The 22324-nt window shown below is 39.8% G+C and overlaps 1 protein-coding gene across 6 annotated transcripts in view; it reads left to right on the top strand.

The window, feature by feature from the left end:
• Positions 1-18165, top strand: part of ATF7IP (activating transcription factor 7 interacting protein) — a 108296-nt gene extending 90131 nt beyond the window's left edge. For 3 of the 6 annotated variants that reach the window (XM_075079024.1, XM_075079001.1, XM_075079031.1), the window contains 5 exons: positions 3425-3503; positions 9882-10046; positions 10920-11105; positions 15389-15501; positions 16901-18165. In XM_075079024.1, coding sequence (XP_074935125.1) covers positions 3425-3503; positions 9882-10046; positions 10920-11105; positions 15389-15501; positions 16901-17317 — 960 coding nt within the window. In that variant the 3' untranslated portion in view covers positions 17318-18165. Of the gene's footprint in view, positions 1-3424; positions 3504-9878; positions 10047-10919; positions 11106-15388; positions 15502-16900 lie in introns of all 6 variants that reach the window. The other 3 variants (XM_075079009.1, XM_075079017.1, XM_075078994.1) reach the window with 1 other exon arrangement.
• The last annotated feature ends 4159 nt before the right edge of the window (positions 18166-22324 follow it).

Here is a 22324-nt window from a genome sequence, read left to right as displayed (position 1 = left end):
CTGGTTCTGACAAATGAAATGGTGGTTTTAGGGGTCTTGATTTTGTTTGCTTTGGTTTTTTTTGTAACTGTGGTCTTCAGATAGATAGAGATCACTTCATATTACTGTGGCTGTTTTGTTTCTGCTCCAGCTTATTTGATATGCTAAGGGAGACTGAATCTTCTGTCATTCAGACTTACTAGGCAATGTGAACTAAAGCACCAGGCATTTGTTTTGGATTCTCATCAAATGGTTTTAATTATTTTGATAGTGTGACTGTACTGATGAAAAGGTGTGATGATTGCATCATCTTGCTCTTCTGCAGATATCAGTTGAAGCAGGTTCAGGTTCTTGGCTTTCTGTGTTTGGGGAAAACTGATAGCAGACCATAATGCCTTGACTTTGCATTTTTCTGTTAGCAGTTTCTGCCCAAATGCTTGCTGAAATCTAATATTAGGAGCTGAAAGACTTGTTCTCTTATTTCACTTTTTGACATAAATGTGAAGGTGGTTCATACATGACTGAAACTCTGTCAGGCTTCCTTTGGCCTTCAGCAGGGCTGCAAGCCTTCTTAAGCTGGTTTCTGATTTTGCTCGGAGCACTACGTCTGAATCTCCTCCTCTGATGTATGACATGGCAGTCTCCTCCTCAGAATCCCATTCCCTTCTATTTACAGAAGCGATAGCAGTTGTTTCTCTCTAACCTTTCCTCAAACATAGCTCTGTTGTAAACTGGAGTTTTCACAAGTCCTTGTAGCAGCAAAAATTGCTCTGAGAGACTTTGAGTAAAATAGTCACGATACTCAAAAGGGGTGGGTTTATTTCCCTGATTGGCTGGGCACAGGATTTTTTGAAAACCATTTATTACTTGCTTTTGGGAGGGGTGATTCCAAATGGTTCCATTTGTAGGTCTTAACCATTCCAGTAGAAAGTGACAACACTGCTACACCGTCTGCCCTAGGTGGGAAATACAATATGCAATGTTTCCAGTGTTTCAAGTTTCCTTAAAATTTTTCTGTACCCCTAAATTTCATTCAAGGGAGATGCATGGGTGGTGAACTAGGGGAACTTAGTTGGGGAGACTGGAGAGTCAGGACTTCAGGGTGAGTTGTATGTGGAGTATACCAGGACTTGGGGATGTACCACAGAGCACCACTCAAAATGCTGCCCTGCAGATCTGCAATTTCTAGTGTGGGTTGTGGAAAGAACCTAACTGCTTAGGGGTAGTTTCCGTTGAGGAGATTGCTACCAGGGTTGTATAGTTGAAAACCTGGAATAGTGTGGCTAACTACAAGAACGTCTTTCCTCCTGAGAAGTGCATGTATAAGACCTTGTTGACTGATTGGTTTTATCATTCAATAGTTGCCTAACTAACTTAAGATTTTGGCCTTCCAGACACACCAAAATTAAAAAAAAAAAAATGCATGCATTGACACTTGCTGACTTGGAAATTCAGAGAACTTTCTTGACTGGCATAGTTAAGTTGGGCTTCAAAACAGTTAGCTCTCGTACAGAGTATTTTTCTAAGGATTTAGATTTCCTTGTAGAGGAAGAATTGAAAGGAAATCACTTCAGACTACTGTATTTCATAGTGGCGAGAAATTAATAACTTAGCATTAGATATTTTTTTCTCCAGTTCCTTATAAATCTCCCCCTCCGTTTTGCAATCTGCTTTCTCCTGGCAGAGAGGGCCATAGTTTAAAACACACGTCATTGACTGGGAAGATTATCAAGTTGGAATGAAATTCCTCTTGACTTTATGCTAATCAAGTAATCATTGATTATTTGAACGTGCCTTTTATCTTAAGCTCCAAGTGGGTAAATCAGCTCATCATACTAAGAAAACTGAAGCTGGAAAGTCTTTGAAATAGAAATTGCTCAACAGAAGAGTTCCATGGTTAATATATCTGAAAGATGTTTCTCTATGTATAGCAAAGATGGAGTCCCTATAGAGGTCTCTTCTGTCAGCTCTGAATATACGTAGATATACCTTACTCAAATTGTGTATCATGTAGGTTATTAGCAGAATTTCATCAGTGGCAGCATCAGAACTTAAGGCAAAAAGAAATCGGGTTCTAATAATGCATAATGAAGAGATCACTCATGTTAGGCACTCCAAATTTCGTGTCCAATAATTTGGACACAGCTTTTTGTGTGCATTTAGTAATCATACCATACCTCTTTTCCCTCTCCTTAAAGTCTTGCCTATGTGAGAATTGTCTTTAGACCTCCGTAAAGGCTTAGTTTTATCCAAATGAAGAGTCATAAAGCAGATAATCTCAGTGCTTAGGCTTTTTAAGCATCTGTCCCCATCAGACTGCACAGAAAAATCTCTAATCTTCCTAGGATTTATCATGTTGGCATTTGTACAGGCCTTGTTGGGCTGATAACACTTATGCTTTTTTTCCATGTTAATTGTTCAGAGATTTTTATAGTTATGTTGCTTTCCTAACCCTTTGTCCTAAGGAACCTGATTTACTCTAATACATAAATTGGGAGCAGTTCTGTCCAATAATAAATGATCATCTCTTCTGCAAATCCCCTAATTTTTGCAGCAAGTTTAAGAAACTAGAAATTGACATAATTTGAGATTTTTTCTAGAAAGTGTATTTAAAAACACATAAGTATATAGGACCTCCCTCAGTATGTTTTCCATCCCTCTAGCCTTGAACAGCCAAGGGACAGGAATTGATCTGGAAGATAACCTAGACCATCAAACAAAGGGGGGTTTTATAACATTTAGCCTTCACTATAGCGTAAATCCTCTTTCACCATTCCTAATTCCTGATCACCACATCTTTATCCTCTCTAAAGAGGCGGTTACAAATGGCTTCATATGTAGAATAATAGAATGGTAAAATTTGTGATACTCAGTGAAAATTACTTTAAAAAGCTGGATACAATTGGAGTTTTCTGATGGCTTTTGATGACATGTTTTATAAGCATACAGGTTCCAGTGTAACTTTCTCTTTTTCTTATTGTGAAGTCTGTTTCTTTATAGGCACATAGGCCAAGCTGTCTCAAGATAAATAATATATTGTCCTGGTGACTGTTCTGTCAAAAGGTTATACTACTGTACAGGAAAGCACAGATTACAACCAGCTTAAAATGTTAAGAGTCATAATTGAAAGGTACTCTATAACACCAAATCATTATTTATTTACCCGTAAAATAGCAATACACTACTGGTCATCAGGTTTTTTTACTCCTTACAAAGCTAAAAATAATGAAGTATTTGATACCGCAATACAGTCGTTCGGTTATTGCCTTTTTTCCAAGTCCTGGGAAGTTTGTCTGAAATTTCCTCCTCCTGCTCATTTCATCAGTTCTTTTCTAATACGTGCATCGGTTCTGAGACCTCTTCTTCTCAATGTTCAATTCGTATCCCTTTTCCACCTGCGTTCCCTGGATTTGCTTTTGCAAAATGAAGGAGTTTTGTCTTTCAGAGCGGGAAGGTCACAGGAAGTGATTCAGGAGGTGTCATTGATCTTACACTGGACGAAGAGGATGATGGCTCTTCTCAGGGTAGGTGAAAAAGATTTTGCTAGCTGCAGGGGTAACTGAGCTAGAAGTGTTTCATCCCTTGAATGATAGAAAGGGATAAACTTCTGTTTCTGTCTAGTGTATTTTATTCCTTGGTGGTTTAGTTATACAGGACTGCTATTAAAGAATTCTGATAGGCATTAAATAAGAGGAATTCTGCTTACTGTAAAACCATCTTTAAGATTTTTACCTTTCCCTTAATTTAAGCACTGTTGCTGTATATGCTTAAATGTGTTAGGCTTGTGGAATAATTTGAGATGCTTGACTTCTTTATTATATTTTGGAAAGTTCTTCTAGATGTATTTAATTTTTCTGTTTACTGATTAAAGACCTTTTAATTCAGCAGTTGGTATTCAGGCATTAGATTATTATAGCTTCTAATCTTTTGTTTAACTAAAATACTTAGTTTGTGAGCATTTAGATACCAAATGCAGAGCTGTTCTTTGCTTTGGGAATGTATGCCAAGATTAGAGTTAATATAGTTGTGCTCTTATGTGCTTTGGCAGCGTGGATGCACCTCATATTTTTAAAAAATACTTTTTTTTTTTTTAATAAGTCTTGTGTAACTGTAGGCAGGTCTAATTATAATTAGCATTAGATTAGTGAGGAATTACAGTATTTCAGAGAATTAATAGGAGGCTGTGCTTAAAGCTATGTATTGCGCTGTCATATTAACTGAAAAATTGATTTTTTTTAATTTTTTTTTTTTACTATTAGAGACAAAATTTTAATTCTGTGTGCCCTCTAAATGCATTCCTCTGTGCTGCATGCTGAAGTCCAGGCACAAAGCAGCTTTGATTCCTCTAGCCAATCTCAATAGCTATCTCTCTAGCTGGCACATTCAAGTTCTATACAAATGTTCATAATATTTTGACTTGCTGTGTATTTTTATTACACAAGTGTAGAAAATCATACTGGAATGGTTTGCATTTCTTTCAGTAAGCAAGAAATGTAATGTTACCTCTAAAAGCAGTTCATGTGGTACACAAGTATTGGAGAAGCATTATGCAATTCAGGTGACTGACAGTCTGGTTCTTTTATCAGCAGAGGATATATGGTGGACACTGAATTGAGTTTGAGCCAACAGCGTGCTCTCATTTAAGTTAGTATTTCTCCCACATTGACACTAGTGTGACCAGACCTGAAATACGGTGTCCAGTTCCAGTTCCCCCTTCCTTGAGTTCAGAAGAGTTGTGCTACTACAAGAGAGGGCCCAATAGATGGTGTCAGGATGGTGGGGGCCTAGAGCACGTGGCCTGTGAGAAGAGATTGACAGACCATGGCATGTTTGGCAAAGAGCAAACTGAGAGACAATGTAATAGCAACCTACAACTACTTGGAGGATAGTTACAAAGATGATGGAGCACAACTCTTCTCAGCAGTGCCAGATGATATATCAAGGGGCAGTGGCCATGAACTATAAGTTCAGGAGGTTCAGGTTGAGCTTGAGAGGAAAAGAAATCACAGTAGGCAGCACAGAGGGATGGTAGATATTCCACTTTTGAATGTTCTCAAGATTCAGTTGGGCAAAATTGCAACTCATTTGATTTAGGGTTGGTGACAGTCCAGCTTCAACAAGAGGTTGGACTACATGGCCACCAGAGGTCCCTTCCAGCCAAGATTTTGATGATTTTGTGAATTGCTTAGGTGAGTTTCAGAATAGCATAGGGTATCAAGTTTTTACCACTGTCATCTCTACTGAGGGTTAGTTGTCAGAAAGATAAAGATGATGGTTATGCTTGGACAGTAGAACTCTGTCAGGTGGGGTTAAGCAACCCAGTCCTATTTAATAGTCTGTAAAAGACACCAGCAGATCTAAATGGATTTACGGTATGTTTTAAAGTAGCATGTCACAGCATTGTAATGCATTTCAGCTAAACTTTTTCTATCAAAAGTAACATTTTTCAGAGAGTTTTTTCCTCGCTGATTGCATTAAGTATGTCTTCACATCACAATTACCATAGAAGATCAACAAACATCGTGGTTGCATGTGCAACCATAAGAATGCTTCTCTGAGTACTTTCAGGCTGGGTTTGCTCCTGTGTTTCTCTTCACTGCAAAGCAGAAGCCAGGCTGTCACTGATAGTCTGCAGCCTTGCAGATTTAGAGTTTGTGTGAGGAGTCAGTATTTTTCATACAAGTTGTAGAAATGTATTGACTAAAACCCTAATAAAAGCTTGAGTTCTGCCATGCAGTGAAAACACATCTTTAGGATTTTGAGCAAGTTACTTGGGAAATAATTCGCTTATTCTGATAATAACATTCACGTTAAACAGAGGAAAAGTACACTGCTGACAGCCTTTGCATAATCGTAAGTATGTATATACCTTTAACCAAGTATTCGTTTACAGCGAATGTGGAACAAGTTTTATTTTGTTCTAGATAACCTCAGGATAGAAAGTACCTCCAGCATTACGGTGTTCACTGCAGTGTGCTAGAATACCAGTTCAGTACCAAATCAAATAGAAGAGCAACACCTATATAGTGTTCCGAGGAACACTCAGATCCTGATTATTTTGTTTAAAGCGCTGTCACCTGCATACCAAGTCAACCTAATTCTGTTACTTATAAAAAGTATTTAAAGAGATGTTAACATTTAGAGACAGAGGTCTATTGTGTGCTTCATGTTAAATCTATCCTGGTACAACTAGAAACAAAGTTACACTATTTTGGTAGTATACAACTACAATGCGTGTCCTTGTTTATTGAAATTACTAAAGATTCAGGCTTAGAGTAAATGTTAACATTGTCGTAGATTTTTAAACTTGTCTGTGTAATCTACTCTCCATTCCTTCCTTCTTCCAATCATGTTTCCGTTTGGATTAACAATTAAAATCAATATCTGAAATACTGTATACCAAAGTATGCATATAGAGTAAATTAGACTCAAAGTCTAGGTTAAGAACTATAGAATTTTTAGGTGTTTCATGAGGTTATAAAACTGAAATCAGAGTTTCCATATTGGGTCATGGAAGAGCAGATCTGTATAGACAGTCATCAAGCCCAATCTTCAGTCGTGGTAGATAGACAAAACCCTGTGCGTTATTTTTAAGGGCTAATCATGGTCTGGGGATGGAGGGTGGGGGTGTTTGGTTTTTTGGGTGGTTTTTTTTTCTGGGTGGTTTGGGTTTTTTTTTTTTTGAGTGACTAGGGCCTCTCATCATGCTTGAGCCACTGAGTTTGGACACAGTACTCCTACGAAACACAATAGCTGTCCTTCGACAACTGTTGGTTTGGTATTTTGAAATCCCACTCCTCTACTAACACAGAAGCACAGCTCTCTAACTTCCAACCCCTTTTTTACATACAACAGTTTGCTTTCATATAGTGCTTTGTGTAGGGGGGGTGGGGAAAGTATTACCATCACACTGTGGAAACACCCAATACAGCCTAGATTTGCATTTCCTGTCTTCTTTATCAGACAAGCAATGCACAGATGTTCCATAATCAACAACATATGCAGGTTTTCCTGATCATCTTCACTGCCCCACACATGATTTCCCACATTAATAGTAGAAGTTCTTATCAATTCCTAAATGGCTGATGTTGTGCACTCTACTGTCGTCTTCTTTTTTCTAGTTTTCAAGTCTTAGCTTTGTTCCCATGTTCTGTATTTGTCCACCTCCATACTGGTAGCATCTTCCAGTTTAGTACACTGGCAATTAAATTTAGTGCACACCTGACGTGTGCAAAAACTCCTAATGGAAAAGTTGCATAACGTATGAGAAACCAGGTTAATTTCTGTTCAGAGTAATTATTGTCATCCTTTTAGTAAAGAGCAATTTAGATACTCCTTTGTCTTGCAAGTGTCTTGCAATACTGGTACAGTCCCCTTTCTGTCCTTTTTATTAAACACTTGGGTAGCACACTGCATCACATCATTTCATAAAAATACCAAAACAACAGATTTAGCTGATACCTATCCCTCATCTAAAGTGGATTTGTAATCTAAGAAAGATGCACAAGTGTACTCTCAAACACAGCCATATTCCACTTTTTTTTTTGCATCTATCTTTCTGTAGGAAAAATTATTAAATACCTACAGTATCATTTTATATGATGTTTTATCTGATTAACAAATCTGTAGTTTTCTGGATCATTTTTTGTCTTACTCATGAACACACATATGGTATGTGTGCTGTTCTGTACTCCCGTTATACCACTTCTGAATTAGTATGCTGATTAAAACTCCTTCCTGCTATAGCTGCAGTGTTGTAGGCCTATTTTCGCTATGGAAATCAGCCCCTCCTCTTTTTCCTTTTGTGTATTTGGAGTTTTGCTTACATCTCCAGTAGTAATGATTTCTACTTTATGCTCATTTCCATAAATCAGATTGTCCTGTCTCCTCCAGTTCCACATTTTTAGTGAATGTGATGCTGTGTTCATTTAGCATTGGAACTGTTCCTGTATTACTTTCAACCTTAGTCCTGTGCTTACTGTGCTCCCAGTCTTACTGTTTTTCTTGGTTTTTCACTTTCATGGCTAAATAAGCCTTTGCTATTTGTTTCTATTTATTTAGTGAAGTCTAGTTGGCTATCTTACATAATTTCCTGTGGCTGGTACAATCCTGACCAAGTGGCCAGCAACTGGAATCTCCACAGGGTTCTAGATTTGTCAGGGAAATATGAACTTGCTTCTGTGTGAGATTAAAAACAAAAGCAAAGTCAAAGACGTCCTCGCATTTGTCCAGATAGTTCAAGTAAAAATTACCATGTTTTTACAGCGGTAGTGTGTCTTCTTTTTACTAGTTGGATCATGAGCACATCTTCTCTAGGTCATGAGTAAGAATGCACTCACATCACTTGTATTATCCAATGGTAGCTGAAATGTGCATCGGACTGTAAACATTCAAAGTAAACAGGCATATGCATCTCTGTAGGAATCTCTTCAGAGCCAAATAATTTCTTGAACACTGGGAAATCTCTCATACTCATGGAAAATAAAAGAAGCTTGAAATAATTACATGCCCTCTTAGTTGATGAAAGAGCAGGAAACAGCTCACGTTTTGTTTTCAATCTGAGCATCCCTTTACTGCTCCTTTTATAGACGTTGAAAAAAAGAAAATAAAATTACATTTTCATCAAATGGCTTCAGTGAAGTAGCTCGGCTGTTCAGTCTACAGAAAGACAATATAGTCTGCAATTTATATTATATTTTCTTTCTGAAGTCTTGAGTTGTATTTAATTTATCATATAGCAGTTTGTGAAGGGTAGTGCTACTTCAAGCTATTAGTAGCTACTATTAAAGACAGCCTGGTGAGACCACCAAAACAGTTTCCAACTACTAAAAAACCCAACATTTTGAGCTACACTGCCATTGACTTCTTAGTACATTGAAATCTAGTTAGTATACTTAATTGATAGTTTCTAAATGTGTTTTGATACATTTCCTCAAAAGTAAAATACATTAACGTATTTTTTTATTTTTATATTCTGCACACTTTTATTAAGTTAGTGGCTGCTGCATGTATTACGGCAAATCTTTTTTTGAATGAGTGCCCTTAAAACCTACTCTTTTATTGTGGTTTTTAGTTTTTGGTGGTGCCTTCTCTGCCCACTATTACTCTAATCCAACTGAAATATCTAGGCAAAAGCTCCTCAGTTCTTCTTTATTCAACTTGTGCACAGGCTTGATTACATACAGACTTGCACTCATGAATATTTTATGTTGTTACAAATAAACTAAAGCAGGAAAAAACATTGCTGTAGTAAAGTACAGATACAGACACTATTTGTCACTTGTCACAAGTCAGTAAGTCATGTTGAGGAGGGTGTCAATGTGAGAAAACAACTTAATTTCTCTTTTTAAAGTTTTCTATAAATAAAACTATTCCCCTCTTTTTAGAAAATAGCATGAAAATTCAAGACAGCAACAAACAGGGCTGACTAACAGGTTGAGCAAATGAAAAGAGTCAGCAAATAACAAAAGGATGTAAGCATCAAAGGTAGACAAGATGTATTCATGGAGCTCTGTCAGGTGTTTTTTTAAATGAGTTCAGTACATCAGTGTTTAGGCCTTTTTAAGGTTTTAGGCTATTCTTTTCTTAATAGAAACTTTCAAAGACTTTGGCATAGTGTTCCATTAAATTCAGGTTTCCAAATTATACTGAAACATGAAGACTTCATGATGATAGAATGAAACGTTATGGAATATGGGGGGTGGAAGATTGAGATGATGAAAGTGAGGGGAACTGAATGAGTTTTCTACAGTTTTGTTCGCAGAATGAAAAGATCAAAGAAATATCATGCTAGGAAATATTTGCTAATGTGTGAATGACGGGGGGAGGGAAAGATTTAAAGACACTGTTATGTTCTAATTTCTGTTTGCTGTTGTGTATAACTTTACTTTATTCTAAAGCAGATGGCAAGAAGCAGAACCAGACTCCTGTTACAGGATTGAGCATACCCACCCAGCCCTTGGCTCGACCCTTGCAGCCTTTGCAGCCTTTGCAGCCAAACCCTGTGCAGCAGACAGGTGTGCCAACAAGTGGACCCTCCCCGACCACCATACATGTATTACCTACCGGTAACTTCATTTTACATCATTATGTGAATGCAGTGACTGGCTTTTTTTCCTTAAACTAGACAATTGTGTGTTCTACTTTGTGCTCATCTTTTCAGGTGAATATTCATTATGTTTGAGTCACTTTTTAATCTTCCATTCTAGTCAGTTTCCCATAACTATTAAAAAAAATTATGAAGTGAAAGGGGAAGACAGTCCTATTGGTTTAGAAAGAATTCAGGATCAAATTCATTCCATGGAGAGGAAGAAATCCTGCTAAGGATGGACATGGGAATTAGTAAATATACTGTTGTCTGAAGGAGAAGAAACCTGTGGCAGTTGCGTTAGTTAAGTAATAGGGATAAAAAACATTAGCACCATCACTCCTAGCTCTGTGCACCTGCACTTAGCAGTTAATTCTTTTGGCAGAGTAAATGGCAAGGTTGATACTGAACTTCAGTCCCTAGTTAAATGTTAGTTTGTCTACAGTGCAATTTCTCCCCCGCACACCCCCACACACCCCCACCCTCTTACTTTTCTTTCTAACATAAAGAAACACAGATCCTCTTTTTTTTTTTCTTTATTTTACTCTCTTCTTCTGTAGATGATTGTTGAAGATCAGTTGGTATTGGAATTGTCTTATGACTGATCTGTTCTACAGACTCTTTGGTGGTGGGTTACCTATATATTTATATTATTTCAGGTGAAAATTACTGTTTGTTTAGGCTGTTTTTTCTTGCCTTATCAGTAGGAGATAGAATTTCACAGAGACAGTTTTTATTTTGCATGGCTCAGAGGAGTCATTTTTCCAAAGGAGGTGTGTGCTCTGGAATAGGCATATGAGCTTCATGTCGTGGAATTCCATTATAGGCTGTGGTTTGTCTGTCTTTTTTCCAGCTCCGACAACAGTGAATGTAACTCATCGGCCTGTGACTCAAACTGCTACAAAACTTCCTATACCAAGAGCCCCTGCTAACCATCAGGTGGTCTATACCACTCTTCCTGCACCACCAGCTCAGAATCCTGTAAGAGGTGCTGTCATGCCAAGCCCAAGTTTAAGGCCAGTCAACCCACAGACTGGAGGTAGGGGATGCTTTCTTCCATGCAAATTTTAGCATGATGCAGCTTGATAGGTTCTACCTGATGTATGTGGAGCTTGGTGGGGTTTGGGGGCTTGTTGTTTGGGGGTTTTTTAATTATTAAAATACTAGTATAAATTATGGAGGTTAGGGTTTTTTGCACCTTACAGGCTTGAGGAAAATCTCAAGCTATTAAGAAGTCATTCCCCCTGCAGCTATGTGAATGAGTTAAAACTGGATTTAAGTCCTCTCAGGCACTAGCTCTGACAGTTATGCCAAATACATTACGAGGTAACAAAAAGTAATGTGATGAGCACCACTGTTTTGTGGAAAGATAGTTAGAGACCACTTCGTTATTATGGAGTAAGATTAAAATAAATAAGTATGTAGGAAATCATGTTTGATTTCTCATCTAAAGCTACATTTATATCAGGCATCCTAATGTAATTCCTTAACAATTTCTGATGTCCTGTGCCCAGCAAATTTTCTTACTTTCTCTAGGCCTGGACAGATGAAATTTCTCACCAAATGTATGAGAAATGGATGCATGCTTGAGTTTCCTTGACTAGAGATGTCAGCAAGTTCATCTTGACTTTGCAAGCGTGTAACTGGTAACTTCCCATAGCAGTAAACTCATTTTCTGAAAAGTCTAGTAGATGTAAAAAATAAAGAACTTAAATTTTGGTTTGTTTTGTTATGAAGTAGTGGATCTTAACTGCCTTTTTCTTAGTTCCGCACAATTTCTACGCTGTGGTTATTTTAACACTGTTATATTAAACATGCATTTCCCTGTTCTAGTGTACTGAGTATGAGCCTACTTTTGTGACATCCAGGTAGTGATTTTTTTAGACACCGTCTGCATAAGCCAGACTCGGAGCACTGTGTGCTTGAGCCATGTAAGACTGTACCTATATAGGTTTGTGCAGAAATAATTGATCCCTTGTTCTGAAATGATAGTTTTTGGAGAGAATAATACCCATGTATGTTTGTAGCAATTTAATTTGAAGTCTGTCTTACTGGATTCAGCTGCATTGCCATAGGCTGTGAAAAATCAGCTGCACTAGCTAAACAGAAGTTGATCAGACAGTTCTTGAGCTACCTCTACGAAATGGTAAGGTGTGAGGAAATTGCTGTTCTTTTCAGAGTACTTGTTCATATTTCTTAAACTTCTTATACTCTTGTGCCATGTGCATTTGAGGTCAGGTTCTTCTGACCAGCATTATCTTTTGAGGAGCACGTCTGCATCTTGCGTTCCTCTTGGCAAAAGGCCATAAAAGGCAAGTTAACCTCAGCCCACGCTTAGTTTTCTCCTTCATTACCCTTAGCTGCACATTAGACACGTCATCCACCTGTTGTTTTGGAAGGAGTTTTGAGTACTTAACCGTGCGTTCACTTGCGTTAAATGTTTTTAATAGTATTTTCTTCTTTTGTACCAAAATATAAAATATATGTTTTTGTCAGAATCTGCCACTTCTTAGACCAGTTACTAGGATTAAATACACATCACTAGTATTAATATCTACAGAATACCTTTTAGTGTTAGACATGAAAGATAATTAATGTGTTGTTGAAGAACGTATGCTAGGTAATACACTATTTTAAGGCCTTTTCTAGGAGAACTCAATGAAGTAGGGAGCTCGTATGGTTTTTTGGGCAAGGTCATCCAAGAACACATCTCTCTGTAATTTGCTTCTGACCTGATGGTCCAGTGATACAATGAATGCTTATTCTTCAGTTGTCTGCTTACAAATTCTCGGAAATCAAGGCAGGTTTCCACCAAAATAATTAAGATTCAGCTTGGCCAGACGATGAATAACCTAATCTAAGAGCATTCTTGCAACAGAAGGTAGGGCCAGGTCATCTCCAGAGGTCCCTTCAAATCCAGACTTTTCTGTGATTCTGTTAGAGGCAGTTTTGTTACTCTGGCTTGAAAAGTATGTCTGCTTATTATACAGTACCATTGCCTGACAAGCCATATAAGACACGAGAAAATGATGGTCCCTCCAGAGCATTGTGCATTCCCTGTACCGCAGGACAAGGAAGCCAGATAGTTAACCTGAGTAAATAAAAGACCAGTTTAGTTAGAACACAGATTATTTCAAGGCTTGTTATTTGCTTACTGCATGGAGAGGTTTCACATATTGTTAACAAAAAAGCAGTCATGTTTCTTGATCCCTGTTAGCTGTCATGAGTTTTCATCCTTTAGTCCATTCTACATTTTTTACCGTCTTTGTTAAACAGCTTTCAGAGATACTGCTACTGATGTGTATGGGTTTATATGTTCACTTAAACAGTCTTTAGTGTCAGTAGCAGATGCTTCAAGAGTAAGATCTCTGCCCTTTGCCTTTGAAAGATTAACTGTGAGAACTCATTCATTGTAGATTTTAAAAAATAAATAAATTTTAAAAAAACTAGTTTTGTACTTCTGCCTCAACTAAGTACTATGCCTACCTAGAAATAATGCTTCGTTTGTACCATATATCTTATTAAGGCATTTCTGTCCATCTTTTTTCAGGTTATTGTAATTTCCTGAGAGAGAATCACAGTCATGCTAAAACAGCGTATCTGATAGGATTTTCACAGATGAGAAATAGCCAGTTCAGGTGACTGTTTATCCTACAAGAGTTTGCACAGCTTCATTAGTTTTAGATAGATGTGCCAATAGGAAAAAGACGTGAAGCAGCTAGAGTTCTGCACTTTTATAATAAAAGCATTAAGATTTAGCACTCTGAGCTCCCTACCTCAGACTCACAGATTATGTAGACTTCTGACACTCATCACCTATGATTATAGCTTGATGACTGTTTATATGGAGAAGGTACTACTATACAATAGCTGTGGCTTCCTGGTATGTGTTGCTCTGCAAGCTTTTCTTCTGGAGTATTATAACGCTTCAATATCATACAAGTGTGGAACTAGGGTAGAAGGTGGTGGAGATTGCCGCAAATCACGTATTTCTAGACAGAAATTGAGGGACACCCTAGGCAACCCATAATGAGCAAAAGCTCTGAGCTCACAGAACATCCATGTTCCAAAAATAAACAGACAAAAAGTTACTTACGTGAGTGAGATACATTATAAAATGAGTGAAAACTTGGTAGTTTGCAAGAGTTCTGGATATTATCTACAAGGCTACGGAATAATCTATTGCATTCTTGCCAGTGAGGTCAGTTTGCTGTGGGAGTGAATGAAATGGTAATATCCATTCTGGTGTCTGTTCTGTGAGGTAGGACAAGCTGCTTGAGAGTGACTTATTGTTGTGGTTTAACCCCAGCTGGCAACCAAGCCCCACACAGCCGCTCACTCATTCCCCGACCAGTGCGATGGGGGAGAGGATCGGAAGAGTAAAAGTGAGAAAACTTATGGGCTGAGATACAGTTTAATAAGTAAATCAAAAGCCGTGCACACAAGCAAAGCAAAACAAGGAATTAATTCACTACTTCCCATTCGCAGGCAGGTGTTCAGCCATCTCCAGGAAAGCAGGGCTCCATCACACATAATGGTTACTTGGGAAGACAAACACCATCATTCTGAATGTCCCCCACCTTCCTTCTTCTTCCCCCAGCTTTATGTGCTGAGCTTGACATCACATGGTGTGGAATATCCCTTTGGTCAGCTGGGATCAGCTGTCCCGGCTGTGTCCCCTCCCAGCTTCTTGTGCACCCCCAGCCTGCTCACTGGTGGGGTCAGGTGAGAGGCAGAAAAGGCCTTGACTCTGTGTAAGCCCCGCTCAGCAATAACTAAAACATCTCTGCATTATCCATGCTGTTTTCAGCACAAATCCAAAACATAGCCCTGTACTAGCTACTATGAAGAAAATTAACAATATCCCAGCCAAAACCAGCACACTTATCTTTTTTGTTTTCAGTGCCATCCACAGCACAACCTTCTGGTATTTGAATACTGAGTGGGTATCATTCTGCTGCAGCAGCATTTGTCTTTTCCTCTGTGAATCCCAAAATGGTGTAATTTTTCTTTTCATACTTAAGATGCCTGTATCTCCCACACTTCCCCTCCCCACCCATTTGTTTCACGCTGTAATTATTAAAACGTCACTCTGTTCCCTTCGCAGACATAAGCACTTGCTGCCTTTCACTTTCACAGCCTCGGGATGGGAGGTGGTTTTGTTGTTTTGCAGTACTTCATCAGTCTGCTGGCAGTTTAAGGAGAGTGTGTCCGTATGAAATTGGGTGTTATCCAGTGGAACCAAGGACTTGGTCTACCAGTGTTCTGTTTAGCTGATTTTAAGTACTGCATACTCAGAAGTGTTCACTGTGCTTCTTATAGGTATGACGGTGCGAATGCCTCAAACAGCTGCATATGTTGTGAACAATGGACTAACTCTTGGATCTGGAGCACCTCAGCTTACAGTGCATCATCGACCACCACCAGTGCATGCTGTGAGTAGTCCTTTTGAAACTGCTTAATGCAATTTAACAGGATCTTCTCTGCATTAATGTCTTTCAAACCGCTTCTTAGCGTGAACTGCAGAATAGTGAAATGCCTTGCTAGACACTTTGCAGCCAGTTCACCTGCATAGCGCTACCCTGTCACCTACAGCAGCTTCTGCCAGGAATGGTAAAAGCTATGCAACCTGTTAGCTTACCCCAGAGTTTCCAGATCACCAGTAGCACACATTGAAAAGTGGTGCACGAATTGTCTGCAGGTGACTTGTGGAGTCAAGGGAACAGAAGAACTGCCACTAAAAATTTTAGCCATGGTTTGGCTACGAATTGTATGACCAAGTTCTCCGTACAGCTGTTTGCAAAACTGAGGTAGGAGAACAAGGTATAAACAAGATCCTCAAGGTTGCCGACTCCCAAATTGCAGAGGGTTTTCTTTATCACTGTTTGGGGTGATTACTTCTGCATCACCTCAAACCCCTTTTCCTAAGTGTTTGAGAATTTACTGATTTAATATGGTTTTGCTGTCCAGACAACCAAATACATTGCCTGCATACTTACTGTGGGGTAGCCACATCACTTGTGATGTCCTGAAATGGTAAATATATTGTGAACAAGTTGGCTCATCACTCTTTCAATCTAGACACCATTCAACTTAATGCATTTTCCAGTGAGAAATAATGAGAATAAATCAAGCCAGTATCACACAGGCCTGAAAGGCCCCTGGCTTGAAGAACAACATTTTGTAATCATTGTATCCCCATTCCTAAATTCATCTTAACTAACATAAATGGGACACCTATGACTCTTTCTGTGGTGTAAAAAAAACAGTGGAAAGCCACATTTGTGCCCTTATTAAAATTTTCTGGAAACTGAGGCTAAGATTCTGTGATCAATTTAAGGTGATAAAATCTATGTGGCACCGTTACCCATTCTTCTTTTTGTGACTGAAAACCTGCCTGTTGAAGAGATGATGAGTTGTCAGCTTAATCCACTGCCTGGGATATTTTGGGGAATGCGGGAACAGCAGCTCAAATGCAGCTCAAAGTCACTGTGAACCTGCCTGCTCAGTGTTGGTAAAGGACACAGTGTTCAGTCCATCGCCTCTTGGGTGGGAAGCAAAGAGGATATAGGGAAATAACTGTAGCAATTACCACCTGTACAGCTAGGGATTGATATGTGAATAATAAAAATCTATGGCACCCTTGGTCCCACCCCTTCTCAACCTTTGCTGCTGCTCTCTTGCCTGTGTGCCCTCTGCACACAGGACTTAGAGTTGTGATGGTTCAGTGACTGCAGGCTCATTTGCTGCCATTTACCTGGGGAGTGATGAATTAAAGCCTCCTTCCAGTGCTGCAGACTCTGACCTTTCCCTTACTGCTCTTATGTTGCTTAGGAGCCACCACGCCCTGTACATCCTGCCCCGCTCCCAGAGGCACCACAGCCATCACGTCTGCCTCCTGAAGCTGCCAACACTTCTCTGCCTCAAAAGCCACAGCTGAAGCTGGCACGGGTACAGAGCCAGAATGGTATTGTGCTGTCATGGAGTGTCATGGAGGTGGACCGGAGCTGTGCCACTGTGGACAGTTACCATCTCTACGCCTACCACGAGGACCCGAGTGCCACTATGCCCTCCCAGTGGAAGAAGATCGGGGAAGTGAAGGCCCTCCCGCTACCTATGGCATGCACTCTTACGCAGTTTGTCTCTGGCAGCAAATACTACTTTGCGGTCCGGGCTAAGGACATCTATGGACGTTTTGGACCCTTCTGTGACCCCCAGTCCACAGATGTGATCTCTTCCCAGAGCAGTTAAACTAGAGATCTTTGGAGCCTTTAAACCTGTCCTACTACCAAGAATTACCCCAGTTCTGGGGGGTTGATCCCATGCATGAAATTCACTTTTAAATCCACTCTCTGCAGGATTATTTTAGACAGTTGTGTGATACACTACATGCATTCAGAACCAAAAGAAAAATAAAGTCTCACCTGCAGCAAGAGAGCCTGTTTTCTCTGGATAGCTCAAGTCATGGGCTGTTTGAAAATTTTATTTTCTCTTCCATGACAGCTGTTCCACCTAGATACCTCCCTATCCTTTATCCAAGGGCACCCTGGATGCCTGGGATTCTGCTTCAGAGTGGGAACAAAATAACAAATTACAGTTTCTCTGAAGCAAAACATACACGTCTGTAATATCTATCAAGGCGCTAACATGAGGGCAAGAACAGATTTGCTTTTTGCCCCCCACCGCTCCATGAGCAGGCTGTGATACGAAGGGTGATTCAAGGTCTCGCTTTTGTACTGGAAGATTGAGTGGTCTGATCTTATTTTACAAACTGTAATAAGCTCTCTTAGGGGAGGGAAGGGAACTTGAGTCCGGCCAGGGAACCAATATGTGTGTAAATTTGGAGGTGGTGGAAAAAAAATAAATCACCCCACTACCTCCTACCTCTCCTAAATAAGAATGCTCCTCAACTTTCACCATCCTCCCCCACTCACACTGGGAGCAGTCCCAGGTCAGATCTGAAACTGGATTGTAGAGACTGCATTCACACCTCTCCAGCTCAGATGATTTCCCTGCCCCTCCCCTCATACATCCAGTCCTATTTTTTAGATTTATTTTGTGCCTTAAAAAATAATTTCAGAAATAAATGTAGCCAGATACCTTGTGGTGTTATTTTATTTGTTTGGAGTTATTTTTCCCTTCTAGCCTTTCGTTACTGCTGCTCATTTTCCTGGCCTGCAGTAATCATTATTTCTGTAAAGACCAGGAAGCGTAACATCCGCTGCTGCTGGATTCGTTCTCGTCGGCGGTATCGTTCAACCCTTTCCTCACTGTAGTAGCTCTTGAGTAGTTGTTTTTGTCCTGTCCAGAATATTAGAGTGTACAGACAGTATTTTCCACCGGAGCCTTTCCCCTTTTCTTTTGGGAAAGCTGTATGCTGCAGTTCAGCCAAAGAAGAAACCTCCGTGGTGTGGCACCATGAAAGCTGCTCCCTGTTTGCACTCAGTTTGGATGTTCAGTTAGTACAAAAAGATAGAAGTCGGCTTTCCAGTCCTCTCCTCTCTATCTCAGTCGCCTGCCTGCCTCTGCAGAAAGCTAAGTCACCCAAAGCAGTTTAGAAGCAATTTTAGACACTGGCCTAAAACTTTTGAGCAACTGCAAATGTTCATAGATGCTTTCATGATGCTTCTGAGTTGGCGAAAGAAATTGGTGCATCTGCCCCACTGTCGTTGACATGTTAAACTTACGTTTTGCAGAATCAAAACGTAACGCCACCTGGACAAGAAAGGATATGTAAGGGTTTTATTTGGCACTTTTCAGAACAAGGACAGTGTTCTCATTCCTGCCCAGCAGAACCAAACAGTGGATTTAGAAGGGAGAGAGTTGTTGTTTTTTGTTGTGGTTTTTGTTTTGGTTTTTTTTTTTTAAAATCCACTTTGCCATGTAGCAAAGCTGTAGAAGAAAAAAATTTTTAATTTTGGTGCTCTCTTTCTTAAAAGCAACGTTTTTAAATGTAAAGCAAGGTCAGAAAAGGGCAGGAAAAATTAAATCCCAAAACATGGCTGGTGAGATGCGCTATGAGATTGTGGGTTCTTTAGTTGTGCTCCCTTCAAGAACTTTTATCAGTGAAAGAAACTGCATTGTAGACTTTTGTCTGTGCTATTTTACTGCACTCCGTGTAGCTGGGATTGTCACTTCTGTCAGGTGAGTAACGAAAACTTTCTGTATGGAGACTTGCTTTTGAAGTACAGCAGCTTTGTTGATTTGGGCAAGTAAAAATTCTGGCCAAATCCAAGGATCACGAGAGAAGGTTCACACTGAATCTTATGTATGAATGATGTGTAACCTTTCCTTTGAATAACAGTTGTCCCTGTATTACTGGTGCCAATAATCAATAATGCCTTGAATTTTTCTATGTTTAATTAAATGTTTTGTCTGGCTATTTCGAGGAATAATTACTTAATAATTCATTTGGTCTACTTCTGGAAAGTTGGGTCCTTATAAAGCCAGTTCTGTATTAGAGGGTAGAGCAGTTCATTCCAGTTGATGGCTGTCACGTCCTCCCCGGGCAATTTTTTTTAATGCGTCTTTGAGGCAGTACCAAAGGGCCATTGGCCACATGATTAAAATGAGGTTTTATAGTTTGAAAGTTAAAATAAATATTAGAATACAACCTAGAACCTATGCTGCTTATTTAATTGTGATTCCAGCCCAAACTATACACGAGCTTTTCTATAGTTTGTGCTTGCGTTTAGGTCACGATTGTTCTTAGTTTTGTCTTGCCTGGGGGAGGCGGGGGGTGAGAGTCCTGCGTTAGAATGTTTTACTTTCCTCCAATTGAGGTATTATTAGGGATGGTCCGGGACTGTGTTTGGAGGTTTTGTGGGCTGTATCTTCTTGAACTCGTCTTTACTTACTAAGGAAAGATGTAGCTCTCAGCTGAACTGACTTGTAAAACCTGGCTTCTTGGCTCAGTAGATCCATTTCTGCTACGTACGTATGGCAGAGTGGAGTTGATATTTTGTGAAAAGATTAAATAAGCTGGTTACGGTTTGTCGGCTGAAGCCATCGCAGCTCTGGACTGAAAGCCGAGTTCTGCTTTCGTTGCAGCAGAGCTGCTAAAGGTCCAATTTCAGGATCTTGAGCAAGTAGTGGTGGCAAAGTACGGGATAAAGCATGGCTTGGCTTTCAAAGGCCTAGCTTAGTCTGGAGACCTTAAAGGTAGCTGGTTCTTAAGTCACTGGCACACAAAGAAAGAACTGTGCCATGTCTGCAACATCATTTTCATGGTGGAGCAGATCTCTGCAGCGAGCATTCACCCCTTACGGCAACGAGCAGGAGTATTTCGTAATTCCTTAACCCGTGGCGCTTTTCCCTGTGTAGGGGGGTAGCTGGTTAATTTTGTTACCCTTTACCTCCCAGAAACAATAAAACTATTGAGAAACTCAATTTCTAATAGCAACAAACATTCAGAAATAATTGATTTCATTTAACAGACTTTATTTGAAAGTACCACCAAAATATCCGGGAACATTCAGAACAGGTCTGTTAGCACCCTGCTTCTAGGCTGGGCTCTTCATAAACGCGTTAGTTGGCCGAGGCTTCCAATAATCCACTTTTAAATATGCTAAAAATCTCTAGATGGCTTTTAAGTGGAAGGGTTGGTTTTAGTTTCTTCTCTACACTTCATGCAAGTTTTTTCCATCTTTTCAGCACCCTGGTATCAAGTTGTTCCTGACTGAGTGTTTTGCTGTTGCCACTGAGTACGTGACTTTTCAGCAGTGCCACCTGGGATCTAACTCCCCATGTTTTAGCAAACACAGCCCCGATACTACAGCTGCGCCTTCCATCCTCATTTACTTTCCGGTCTGTTTTGGGTTTGGTTTGTTTTTGCTGTGTGATACAAGGGCATCTGGATATCCAGGTTGAAAGTAATTTGAGTTAGTTCAGTTTCTGGATGGAGAGGAGCCCTGCCGTGGAGTGCTGATGGCAAAATGCCGTTCCTTTCCACTGCGTTCCTCCTAGTCTCAGCTTCACTGGCCTCCTTTATTTTACTGTATGTCTAAAAAGCTTTGTTGGATTCAAATAACTAAACGCTAGGAGTGGGGCAGACCGGAGGTATAGCATCTGTATGTACCTGCAGCGGCAGAACATGTGAGGCTGCAGAGGCAGGATCCCCATAGCCTGTATTTATTTCCATGCTCTGACCAGCTTCTCAAGGGGAGGCAGCTGGTCTTGGGCTTTGCTCCTTTGAATTACCTGTGCTACTGTTGACCATGTCGGACCACTGAGCACAAGCACTGAGACACTCGCCCATCCCGAGGGTTTTGGCACAAGGCTGGAAATGTCTGTGGTATCTTCCCTGTAAAAATAAGGGGTCTTACCCTGCCTCCTTTGGAAGCATTGGCAAAACCCCTCGTGCCTTTCAGTGGGAGCACGACTGGGCCCAATAGTAGGATCCGAGCACGGTTTTGTACTGTAACACAAATAGTCACTTCAGCCCTTCCTTTATGCTGTTTGTCTTAAGTGTCCAATAAGTTAGAATCCATATTACATGTAGGGACAGGTCAAATCTGTTCCTGCTCCCCAAACAGCCATTCCCCGCTATGAGAGTATTGCAAACACTGTACAAAATCAAGCTGTGATTCTGCCTTCTTAGAAACTCTGTAGTGTTTTCATTTAGTCAAAAATATCTATCCAGACTTTTTAAATAGAAGCTTGTTATATTAAATATATATTTTTTTTAATTTGTTCGTTTGGATAGGAGTGGGCATTGTATGAAAACCCTGGAGGGAGCAGAGCTGAAATGACACTGAGCCAGCCCTGCCGCCAACATCTGTATTCCCTTCTGAGGGGAGAATGAAAAAAATAAGGATAGTTAAGAGAAAGCGAATGAGTTTTCCTTTTCATCCCTCCTAAGTACCTGTTAAAATGCATCTTTATTTCTCATTGTCATTATGCAGGCTGAGCATTCTTTTTTTCTTTTATATATATATACACACACACATACATATATATATATATTTGAAGTGCTGTCTTAATTTAATGGGGTATAGCTGTAAATAAGACAACTGGGTAATAGCTGTTTGGGGAGTCCTGTTCAGCTTCAGTAATTTATTGGCTATTGGGAGTCAAACGTACAAAATCCTTTCTTATGAACTTCAGAATCTGATTTCTTGTTTGTTTTGCAGCTGGACTTGTAAATACAAAAAACAAAAATAGGATGGATTTAATGTCCAATTCAAAGCGGGCAGTTGCAAGCTCTCCCCATTTTTGTATGTACTGTAGATTAGCGTGTGTGTCTGTGTTAACTGTAGT

Source organism: Phalacrocorax aristotelis, chromosome 1, assembly GCF_949628215.1.
Source record: "Phalacrocorax aristotelis chromosome 1, bGulAri2.1, whole genome shotgun sequence".
In the NCBI taxonomy this organism is placed as follows: domain Eukaryota; kingdom Metazoa; phylum Chordata; class Aves; order Suliformes; family Phalacrocoracidae; genus Phalacrocorax; species Phalacrocorax aristotelis.
This window is presented reverse-complemented; position numbering and strand designations above follow the sequence as displayed.